Below are 11,628 nucleotides of genomic sequence, written 5' to 3'. Positions count from 1 at the left end.
AAGAAATTAAGAAATGATTTGGTTGAATTTGTTAAAATAAAAGTTGATGAAAATAGATATGTATGTGGAGGGTGTGGTGGGGTTTTGAATTTAGGTGGGAAGAGATATGTATTGGGTATAAGATGCAATGATTAGCCGACAAAATCAATGAAAAGCAGAAAATTATGGAATTGGTTACTATGGAATTGACAAGTTTTTTGGATAATTTGAGAAAAAAAAACCATCACTTGATGTAATATTTCATCAAAGATAGCTAAGTGAGAGGGATTAAAGTCCATTTTGCCCACCCTCTCCATATCTTATCTTGTGTCCATATTTAATATACCAAGCATAATCATTTGTGTAATGTCTTTTTTTTCTTTCTCTAAACCTTATCTTTTATCTATATCCATCATTTATATGCTAATAATAGTTTTTGTAATATTCATAAATTTTAGTAATAAATAAACAAAGTTGAGCATGATGGACATAATATTTAAGTATGTTGGATAAGTAAAGCTACATTCTTAGTATGTTTCTATTACTCATAGCACATGGGGTTTTATTTTATGTATAGAATAAAACTACCACATGAAAGAAATATATACATGCACACTAGTAAATACATGCACACTAGTAAGAGTATAGTTATTGTACATTTGTAATTTAAAAAATAAAAAAAAATATTAAAATATTGGAATTTAGGGTTTAAATTTTTAAGGAAGGAGTGTTCTGAAGCTTGGGTGTCTTAGAAGATAATGTGTTTTCTTTTGTCTTAATTGTCATCTATTTTATATTTTTTATAGTAGTCAGTCAGGGACATATAGTTCACATTCTGATATTTGTTCCTTATACTAGTCATTTATGAAAGGATTAGAAGATCTAATAAGTTGACTAGTAGGGATATCTTTTTGTTGTACCGACTAGAGAGTAAATGAGCTTTTGCTTTTGGTACAATGAGAGATTCATTTTTTTATCAGTAAAGAATAAATAAAATAAAAGAACGTACAACACTTGAGGGGTACTCTTACCCTTTTACATAAATATATAATCTATAAATATCAGACAACACCAAGAAATGTGATAAAAACTTGTAAACTAAGGCATATACATCAATGTATCCCTTTACTCTATTGGAAGGATTTGGAAGGATTTGTAAACTCTTTTGCTTCTCCCAATAGACTCAACCTAAATCAATGTGCAATTCAAAATCCATTAATATTCACAACATGTAAACATAACACCACTAATTTCCATTATCTCACTTCATGTTAAAATAGGGTCACGTGACACATGTTGTGTACCATAGCATTTTTTGGAAAAAAAAATATTGTTGTATATTTATGGAATAACACATAAAATTTAATTAAGACATGAACATATAATTCTCATTATAATCATCATCACATCTAACTCATACGACAACAATTCTAAATCATCGTTTAATTGTTGCTAAAATCTCATTATAATTTGGTTTGACTCTCTCAAGATTTGTTGGCTCACCCTTTATCATCAATAACTTAAATTTAAAAAGGAAAACATTAATAAGCTCTTGAAAAATTAAAATAACTTTAAATCAAACATTTATATATATAGATGACATGTAAATTAGAAAATGAAAAAACTAAACTGTGGATTAGAACAAGTTGTGAAGTGGAAGTGAAAATAAAAAATAATCACAAAATCATATGTTTGCAACAATGAAAAGTCATTTAAACTGAAGTATAGAAGGTTGTCCCAAATTTAAAAGAATTTTATCTGAACTGAATTCAATCATAAGTAAAAGTATTATTTTGAGCTATGTAAATTGTTTTGAAAATTTAAAAGAAAATAAAGATATAAATTAAAGTTTAGTGATGTATCATTGACAATTATCTTTAATAGAAAATGCCATTCTTTTATAGTAGTTGGTAGTGAAAATAGGTCTTAATAGTTTTTTAAATTTTATCTTTAAACATTATTGTTATGCAACTATGGAATTAATTATATTTTGTTATTATATCTAAACACAATTACAAGATGGAGCAATGGAAAAGGGTGCCTACTACAGTATTATTTATATTTTCTTTCACTTTTGATTTAAAATATAAAAAAATAAATAAATGGTGTAACAATATATTGAGTAGACCTATGTAATATAAAAAAAATTGATAGCATAATTGAGTAGTATAATGATGTATGATGAAGATATGAGCTAAAGGAACAACTCATATCCTCGTCTTATTCTATAACATATACAATAACTCTTAACTACCACAATACAACGAATCTAAAACTTCACTTCAAAATTTCAATATGCATTTCATAAAAAAAACTAGTTCTTACTATATACTAAATTTGGATTACATTCTAATTAAAATATATACTAAAGCTGAATTTAGAAGTTTAATATTCAATCATATTATGGGTTCAGTATTATTAGACTAATTATAATCGAAATACATTATTATAGTAGTTATTAGTTGTAGGAGAAATTTGTATTGGTCATTTCGTTTGGCTTTTTTTTATAAGAATTTTATTTATTAATATTTTATTATTGATAAAAAAATAGTACTTATTAGTTTAATAAAAAATGCAGCTAAATATTTTATTGTTGTTGTTTAGTTTTATTCACCAAGGTCTAAAAATCTATACTTACACATTATTATAAAAAAGAGTGAACACTCAATTCCTTTGACTTATTATTATCAACTTTTACTAATTTAAACATAGAAGATTTTAAAAAGAGTGAGAATTTTTTTTAGTACAACTCATCCCTTGAAATAAGAAGATTTATGTTATGATAAATAAGAAGTTAATATTTACTTTATTTTAATTGCAAAATTCTGTCGTTTTAGTATTGACATTTGCACATAAATAATTTATATTAATAAATATAAATTTTCAATTAAGCTTTTATTTTGGTATTATGTCCGCAATAGTTGTAAGAATGTATTTAATGTGTGATTGAAGGCAGAAGAAAATGTAGATTCTAAATTTTGTAGTAATGTTTTAATTATCAATTATTTAGATTCTAAATTTAGTAGTAAAAATATTGGTAGCTAATTAGATACCAATTTAGAAACTATTTAATATTAATAGAATCTAATTTAAAAATCAAAATTTTATTTAAAATTTAAAATAATATCTAATTTATTCATTATAACAATTAATTATTTTTTTTTTTAAATTGATTTCTACTCTATTATTTTCTGTATTGTTATGTGCCCGATAATTGTAAGAATGTATTTAATGTGGTGATTGAAGGGAGAAGAAATTGTAGAGAGTGATGATGTTGTGGAACCTGACAAGTGGAAGAAATGTAGGATTTAATTTTTGTGAAAATAGATAGAAAATGAGGTGATATCCTAGGATGCTCTTGTTGTTGTTGCTGTTCCTGTTGGTGGGTTCAGAACCACACTGTCCCCCTCATCTCTCTCTGCCCCTTTTCTCATTTCACAGCTGCTATTTCTTCCTTCCTTCTCACCTTCTCAATATTTAAAGAATCAAAAATTAAACAATGACTTTTCTTCACTCTTTCTACAATAGTTTTTACAAAAGCTTTGGGTTGAATTTTTGTCACAAAAGGTAGTTGTAATGTCAAGAATTAAAAGTTTTTCATATTCGATATTGGATCAAATGATACGAGTTGTTGGAAATTTCATATCGACTAGAGATGAAAACAATTCATTGTATATAAGTGGATGTAAAACTCAATCTCATGAACCGGTTTGATGAGGTTGAGTTATGCTTAAAGTTCACTTTATAATACGAGTTTAAATGAATTAGTTAAAATATACGGTAGCTAAATTTTATATAATTAAGTAATGGGAATATTAATTGTGATGTATTTAATTGTGAAATGATTTAAATATTATAAACAGACATTAATTAATATAAAAATATTATATTATTATAATTTTTATTATACTTAATATTGAACACTTAATTAAATGTCGAACATCTTTTTAGAAACTTTTTTAATTGAAAATCAAAGCTGAAAAAAAAAACTAAAACAATAAAAAGAAAAAACCCAATTGTTCAATCATAAATACTATTATCTCAACCTTTATACAAGACAAAATAGTAGTATTAATGAACATATTCAAGTGCTTAAAAATATTCAGACCTTTAGGAATTCAAACAAATTCATATTTCTTGGTATTGAAGTTGGCACAAAATGTTAAGATAGATTGAAGACATAACAGGTACTATATATGGCTTTTTAAATAAGGAAGTATATTTGTTATTTGATAGAAATGGGAATTGGAATGAAATTTCATTGAAGAAAATGAATATGAAAGAAAAAGATGATGAGTTTTTTTATTGTAGAAATAGGAAGGAATGAAAGTGAAAAGGTGAAGAGAAAGGGTCTTAAAAAGTGAGGAAGTAAAGAAATAAATGGATTAATTTAATCTGCAACAATAATATTCCATTGCAATATTATTTAATAAAGTTTAAGAAGCAGGACACTTTGTTTGAATTGGTTACTACTTTTAAGAGTAGACCCATCACACGTGAAAAGCATCATAGTTAATGATTTTGTTTAATTAAATTGGTTATGTTCTTGGGAGTTTGTTCCTACCACACAACACAAAGTGTCTCCATTATCTATCTTTTCATTATTTATTACTTATCCTAAACCTCCAAAACATTAGACATCAATGAGTAGTAAAAAACTTTACATAAAAGATATAAAAATTTCAACCCTCAAAACCTTCTAATATTACGGTCAAAATATAGTTTCACATTGCTTAAAAGTCGAGGTAGTCGAGGTTAAAGGCAGTTTAAATACACTTTCATTTCTTAATCCACTGAGACGTCTTTTAAGGACAAAATTGTGACGGAACACCGACTTTCAAAGTGAACAATATCTCGAATGTAGTGATTGTTCTGGTACGACCAAAATATAGTCTCACATTATTCAAGAGTCGAGGTTAAGGGCAGTTTAAATACACCTTCCTACCTTAATTCACCAAGGCGCCTTTTGAGAACAAAATTGTGACGGAGCAACGATGTTCAAAACGGACAATACCTCGAACGTGCTGATTGACCCTAACGATGTTACATCTTTTTATATAACATTTTTTTATCAATGTAAAACTTTCCCTCATCTTAAATTTGTAGTGTAGGCACAAATGTATGTATCTTTAATGTCATTTATTTGTCTTAATTGAATAACAAGACTATAGAAGAAAAGGGGTATGGTTGGTTGGTTGAAGGAAAAAAGAAATGGAAAGTGGAGAAGTATGCAATAGTTGAGGAGGTGAATGGCAGCTAGGGCAAAACAAATAGTTGGTAATATATTTGAAAAGAAAGAATGATTGCATGGAGATGGGGTTGGGGGGCCTTCATGTGTCTTCACACTTCATTCTCCACCGACACCAACTAAGGATTTCAGAACACATCCCACCATTTCTGACTAAAAAGTTCATATTTAAAAGCACATGAATTGCTCTTCTTTTGCATTTTTCATTTTCATGCTCAAAATTTCTGATGCAATTAATATATAGTTCTTATAGGTTGGACCTTTGAATCAAGTGAATTAGAATTATTAGTCAATGAATATTTCTTTCAATTCACCATCTTCACACACTCACTATATTAATTATTCATCCTTCAATTTAACTATTTAATGTTACCATTTCATGTCCTTTTAGTTCCTAATTTAGCCATTTCAAATCTTTTATTATCTAAATTTTAACTATACTTGCTTTTATTTTTGTAGGATTTAATAGGAATATGAGAATAAGTGATTCAGTCTAGGGAATAAAGATGACAGAAAGTACATAATTTTCAAAACTCAAATATTAAAAATTATCATTTCAATAACAAATAAATTTGTTATGTAAGATTTATTTAATGACAAATTTAAGTGATCGATAAACTATATTTTTTGAGGGTTTTATATTTATTTTATTTTAATACCTTCAAAAAAAATAGTTAAATACAAAAATGTTTAAAAAAACGTAGAAGCCAAAATGAGAGATAAGAAATAGTGTTTTTGCATTTTTTGGACTTGGTTTGGCTACTTTAAATAATGTTCATGCATTATGCAATAGAGGGGTATTGTTTCTTTTAAACACTTTTTACAACACTTTTAGCGTATATTTGTTTTTGTCTTTTTCATTACAATTTTTTTTCATTCCTATTTCTGATTCTTATAAATTATAAAGAATATATATTTGTTGTAGAAGTAGAAATTTTGTTTGAAAAGGGACAAAAGAAAATAATGAATGCAATGTGTTGTGCTTATTTGAGGAGATGAAGTACAATAATGAAAAGGACTGAAAATGTAGAAGAACATGTTTTTAACTTTAATTTTAATTTAAGTTGAATTTAAACTCGTTGTTTGTTATATAAAGGTTGAATTTTACCTTTTGGTTCTCCTATTTAGTTTTTTTGTTGTACAAAGGAAATATGATCTGATTTTACAAAGTGTATTGAGAGAATATTTGTATTCTCTATTTATTTAACACCTTAAATGATTTTTACTTTAAAATGGACCCACTTCGTCTCCACCATTACCATGCTTCTTCAGAATAAGAGTCTTCAATAATATTTGAAAAAGTGTGTAATATTCTCTTTAACTTACTTTTCTTTAACACAATCTTTATTAAAGTTTTAAAAAACTATAGAATTGAGAGTGAGAACCATTAAATAAGAAGTGATATATAAAACTTTGATTTTGAATAAATTTCCACCATTAATTAAAAATATGTTTAAGGGTATTTCTTGCTGCACCCTACATTTTTTTGCAATATCTGAATTATCTTTAATAATTTTGGATGATCCAGAATAGGATTCCATAAGCAAAAGGTATTTCCGAGGTTCTGTAAACAAAATATGTTTCCATAATAGAAAATCCAGAAGTAAAAAGACCATTCTATAACACATTTTTTTAATTTCCAAAATGGTAAATCCAGAATTCATAAAATGTATTCCAGAAAGTATGTTCTGGAAATATTTGAGAAAGAGTAATCCAGAAGTCATTTTTAAAAAGAATAAAATGGTCTTTTCCGAAAATGATGGGGTGTGGGAAGTCATTTGTTGGGGTGCAGGGAGAAACACCCTTAGATTAATGGGCTCAAATTCAATAGGGACATATGGCCCAATATCTCTGCCTCATTAGTCAAACAAATTGACTACATTGACTACTAAGCTATAGAAGTTGTGAGTGTTTAATATTTTTTTTTTTGTTTCTATAAAACTAACATCCTTTATAGGAATTCAAATGAAAAGGATGTTTCTGCAAAAAAGAAAGAAAGATAGAACCAACTTGCAAGTAATTGAAGCTTAATAGATGGTCACATGTAGCACAATGTCCTCCATTACTGTCTCATGAATGGAAGAGTGTTATTTCTTCGTTTTTTGAATTTTTAACATTCTTCTTTGATATGGCTACATATTTATCCTCAAACTCTGCTTCAACCTGAATGTCTAATTTCTTTTGCCGCCACCTACTACAGCACCCTTCACACAGCACAGAATTATACAAGTTATCCAAAATACAATCAAGCTAAGAATATGATGTAAATAGTTACGATAAATGAAGCAGAAGAAGACAGGAGTTAGAATAAGAATCCATATTCTCAATATACTATACTCAGTCAACTTCATCAAACTATTTTCATCTGATAATAATATGTACACTTTGTACAGACAAATCGATTTTAGCTATCAAATTCAGGAAATTTTAGTAATTGCATAGTGCACCGATGGGCCACATTCCAGATATTAAAAGTCTTTCATTCTTTGGAAGTCCACTTACCTCATATCTCAAGAAGGACCAAGAACATGCTCGAGAATCCTGGTCACCAATTTAGTTATATCATCTTCCTTACATGAGGTCACAAAATTTACTGACAACAAAATCCTTTTGTTACTTGCTCTCGTGATCAGTGAAAAAAGTTTGTTCATATGATTGTGTTAGAAAGTCGATAGAAAATCAAACAGGCACACTATATTAGAACCCAGATGCACTTTCTTACCCCATGCAAGAACTGGAAACTCCCATTTCTGTCTAGGGACCGTGATTACATATGAGGTAACCTGCAGAAGTATGTTAGAACTTTGCAATAGTATATTACCTCATATTACTTGAAATTTTGAAATAAGTAGTAGGGAATATACCAACCAAGATTGACGCAGCAAGCGACTTAGGAGACCTAAAATGAACCGACATCTCCTCTTTTTCATAGAGAAGATCCATAATATCCATGCAAACTTCAATGCTAATCAATTCACCAACTTTGGCCACTCCCCTGTTCTCAACCATTCAAAAGCGTGAATGAATGAGAAGATGACACAGTGCAAGTAGACAGATAAAAATGAGTCACACTCACTTGAACTGAACCCAAAGCTCTTGAAGGAAGAAAAACGCAATATTTGCTGTACCAATCTCAAAATTCAAAACCTGGGGAAATACCAAACCATGTCAGGATCAGCTCAACTCCAAAAGTTCATAGGTTTTCGAAAAACTGTACAGCAGAAAAGTCTTTGTGGTCTCAGGGACTGCAATTGATGCTGTATGAGGTGCATAATTTTCCACATGACCATGGTGTGTGAAAAAAACTGAACCCGAAAGTAAAAAGGTTGAGTGATAGTTGGGGTTGAAGTTACCTGCATGAAGAGGACCTCCTGCAGAAAAAAGTAGGTAAAAGAGTGAGAGGGTAGAAAAGGAGAAAAAGGAGATGATGATGGGTGGCTTACTGCTTCTAGGAAATTACGAGTAGTGAAGTGGTGCTCCTTGATGGAAGAGTTAGCTAAGGACTTGAAAGATGCAACGGAGAGTGGTCGAGAATAGTGTATCTGCATGCATGGAAATTGTGAGTGCAATGTGAGAAGAAGGGTAACAGAGAGAAGGAAGAAAGAAAGGCACTTTGGTGGAAATCCAGAGAGAAATAAGCGCAAACAGGTGGAAGGTGTTCTGGGTGAGGGGTCGCAATAGCCAGCTTGAAGAAGAAGTTCCACCAGCTTCAATGAAGGTTGGTAAAGAGGGAAAGAAGCGATCAACAAAGAAGGAGAATGCAGAGTATTTAACAATGGCGGAAACTTGGAGGAGCTACCATTACAACAATTACAGAGAAAGGATTAGAAAATTACAAATATTAGAAGAAACAGTGAAAGAGGCAGAGATTCAAAGAGGTTACTTCTGCAGAGTGGATAAAAAACTCAACCATGGCCACACGATCTAACCCACTTTCAGTTCCAATCTCCATTTCCATCTCAATCTCTTCCATTAATTCTCTGCAACAAAACTTTAATTAGACAGTGGAATAAAAGAAGAAGATCATCATAAATAAATTAAAACAAGCACAAAATTCCATGAAAACATGATTCACAACACAAGACATTGTGACAATAAAACCCTACTCAATACATTGGAAAGCTAATGATTTTCGAGAGGCAGTTTCTTCCTGCACCTCCATGCACTTGAACTATATTTATTTTTTCATTATGGATTATGGAATCCGAAATTTTTTTGGATTGGCCGGTAAAATTTCGAATCCACCAATCCATAATTTAAAATATGCATCATTCAAAAAAATATTTTGGATCCACCAATTCGTAACAGAAATATGCATTCTGGATTCAAAAATCTGTAATTTAAAAAAAAAAATTCTGGATCCATGAATCCGTAATAGAATTAGACTTCCGGATTCAGCAATCCAAAAATCAATAATTTATGCAAAAATTACTTCTGGAATACTCCCTCATCCAGAAAAAAAAAAAATTTCAGTTCTGGATTGCTGAATCCGTAGCACACTCCCAGATTCCTATTTTCGGTAACCACGGTTTTTCAAATAAAATATTAAGGCCAATTTCGGGATTTAAAAAATTGTGAGGGTGCAGGAAGAAAAATGTAGGGGTGCAGGAAGAAGAAGCCTTTTCGAGAATACCAGAAAGTGTAGGAAAAGAGGAAGAAACCAAAACTCACGTAGTTTTATTTGAAAAATGTTACATTTTACAATAGTAAAAAACACTGTATTATAATTTTCAACAAATTTCCATGGGTTTCATTTCAGAAAGATATTTTTTTCTTCTACTTCTAGATTGAATTATCAAACATATCACACGTGTACAAGAAAAAAAAACAAAATAGAACATACTTATTAAACAATTGTAATTATAGATGCCATATTTTTTTTATTGAATTATTGCATTTTCTTAAAACAGCCATATTATAATAAAATCAAATTCTTTTTGTGATCATTTTATGTCCTCACTTTAATTCTGTTTAGAGTTTTCATCTATGGTTGTTTCAAGTATGAAGACAACAAACAAACACCAACCTCCCAAAACAGAGTATTTTCATTTTTTTATTAAAAAATAATAAATTTTAATGGCATGAAAAAATGTTACGTGGCATTGTTAGCATAGTTATTCTTCAACTATGTCATCGGTTAACCTATCTAAACTAACAAAAAGATAATAAAAACAAAAATATATAGCACCAATAACAAATGCAAAAAAATAATAATAATTAGAAAAAACACTTTTTTATAAGTAATAAAATATATTTAATTAAATGAGTGAAGAAGTTGATAATAAGGATTAAAAAAATTAAGCATAAGGGAAAGTCGGTTTTATAAACTATTAAGGATTAGTGGCGGCGCTTTGGATTGCATTGTGTTTAAGAATCTATTTTCCCATCGAATGGGATTCAAGATATTCGTTTTTATTTTATTACTTTTTTATTCATAGATAAATATGTAGAATAAAATAATAGAAAGGAACAAAAAGAAACATTATATTGTGTGTAAATGATTTCTCTAATAACAACAATTTATCTTCTTTTTTTATGCAATGAGGAGAACCTATCAAATACAAAAGTTTGTGTGATTAACTTGCTCAATAATTGGCTTATACTTTATCTTCTTTCACTTTTTAATGCATACTTTTCTTTTATATTTTAATCTCTTGATTTTCTTTGAATTTATTTATATAAAGTCTTTTAATTTCTTCTTTAACTCTCACAAGTTGCTCATACCACTTGTCCCCAACTTTGACCCCATTCACCATATTCTTCATTCTCCTCCATTTGATCATTCACCAAAATTCTCCATCTCTTTTATCTATTTCACTTATTTTTTAAATGATATCTTCTTACTCCCATTAATGTTACTAAAATCCTCATTATTCCAAACATTGATGTCATTTTTAGCTCTTTTAGTTTCTCTTAAAATACAATATTTTATTTTTATATATATCTTCCTTTCTAATTCTTATAAATTAATTCCCAACTCTTATAAAGCTCTTCTCTCTATTCTCTCTATGGCACACAAGTAACTAAATGGTTTAGCTCCCCAATCAATGGTAGAATATTTATTTAAGTATAAGGGACATCAATCATAAATGAAAAAAAATGATGTTTGATCCATTCTCTTTCATCTTCTACAATTTTAAACTCTACTTTTTTTTATCAATAAAAAATATAAATAACTTAATCTTTATAAAAAAAATAAAGAGAAAAATAAGATAAACTTTACACGTCAGTCTAAATCAATCTTCCAACAAAAACTGTCAACTAATCCAAATCTTAAAAATATCTTCTTTGATGTGTTTAGTTTGTGAGTTATTTGTTCATCTTGCACCACTTGAGAATATGTTTTGAGAATATGTTTAATTATTAAAAAGTAGAACTGATTTGGGTCGAAAAGATGAAGC

General features: G+C 28.8%; 1 protein-coding gene across 4 annotated transcripts; it reads right to left on the bottom strand.

The window, feature by feature from the left end:
• Positions 1–7,237: 7,237 nt before the first annotated feature.
• CYCJ18 (cyclin J18) lies at positions 7,238–9,439 on the bottom strand. Of its 4 annotated transcripts, none has more exons than XM_068605956.2 (10): positions 9,334–9,439; positions 9,111–9,207; positions 8,840–9,022; positions 8,671–8,769; positions 8,581–8,598; positions 8,304–8,374; positions 8,096–8,222; positions 7,950–8,010; positions 7,730–7,820; positions 7,238–7,431 (listed from the first exon to the last, which is right to left on the bottom strand). In XM_068605956.2, the coding sequence occupies exons 1-9, from the start codon at positions 9,387–9,389 to the stop codon at positions 7,738–7,740; spliced, it is 795 nt and encodes a 264-aa protein (XP_068462057.2). In that variant the 5' UTR covers positions 9,390–9,439; the 3' UTR covers positions 7,238–7,431; positions 7,730–7,737. The 4 variants fall into 4 exon arrangements, 3 of the variants coding, with proteins under 3 accessions (XP_068462057.2, XP_068462059.2, XP_090155769.1); XR_011080296.2 differs by having other exon boundaries at positions 7,383–7,431; positions 8,092–8,222; XM_068605958.2 differs by lacking the exon at positions 7,238–7,431 and having other exon boundaries at positions 7,687–7,820; positions 8,092–8,222.
• Between the last annotated feature and the right edge of the window lie 2,189 nt (positions 9,440–11,628).

This window comes from Phaseolus vulgaris, chromosome 3, assembly GCF_051622355.1.
Source record: "Phaseolus vulgaris cultivar YP4 chromosome 3, ASM5162235v1, whole genome shotgun sequence".
NCBI lineage: Eukaryota > Viridiplantae > Streptophyta > Magnoliopsida > Fabales > Fabaceae > Phaseolus > Phaseolus vulgaris.
The sequence above is the reverse complement of the archived record's forward strand: the minus strand, read 5'-3'. Positions and strand labels throughout refer to the sequence as shown.

Bases quoted from the DNA above. Each gene is read 5' to 3' on its own strand.
- CYCJ18 (XM_068605956.2), bottom strand. From the start codon at position 9,389: ATGGAGGTGCAGGAAGAAACTGCCTCTCGAAAATCATTAGCTTTCCAA. The intron at 9,208-9,333 runs GTAGGGTTTTAT...GTTTTGTTGCAG, and splicing joins TTAGCTTTCCAATGTATTGA to AGAATTAATGGAAGAGATTG. The intron at 9,023-9,110 runs GTAACCTCTTTG...TTGTAATGGTAG, and splicing joins TTTTTATCCACTCTGCAGAA to CTCCTCCAAGTTTCCGCCAT.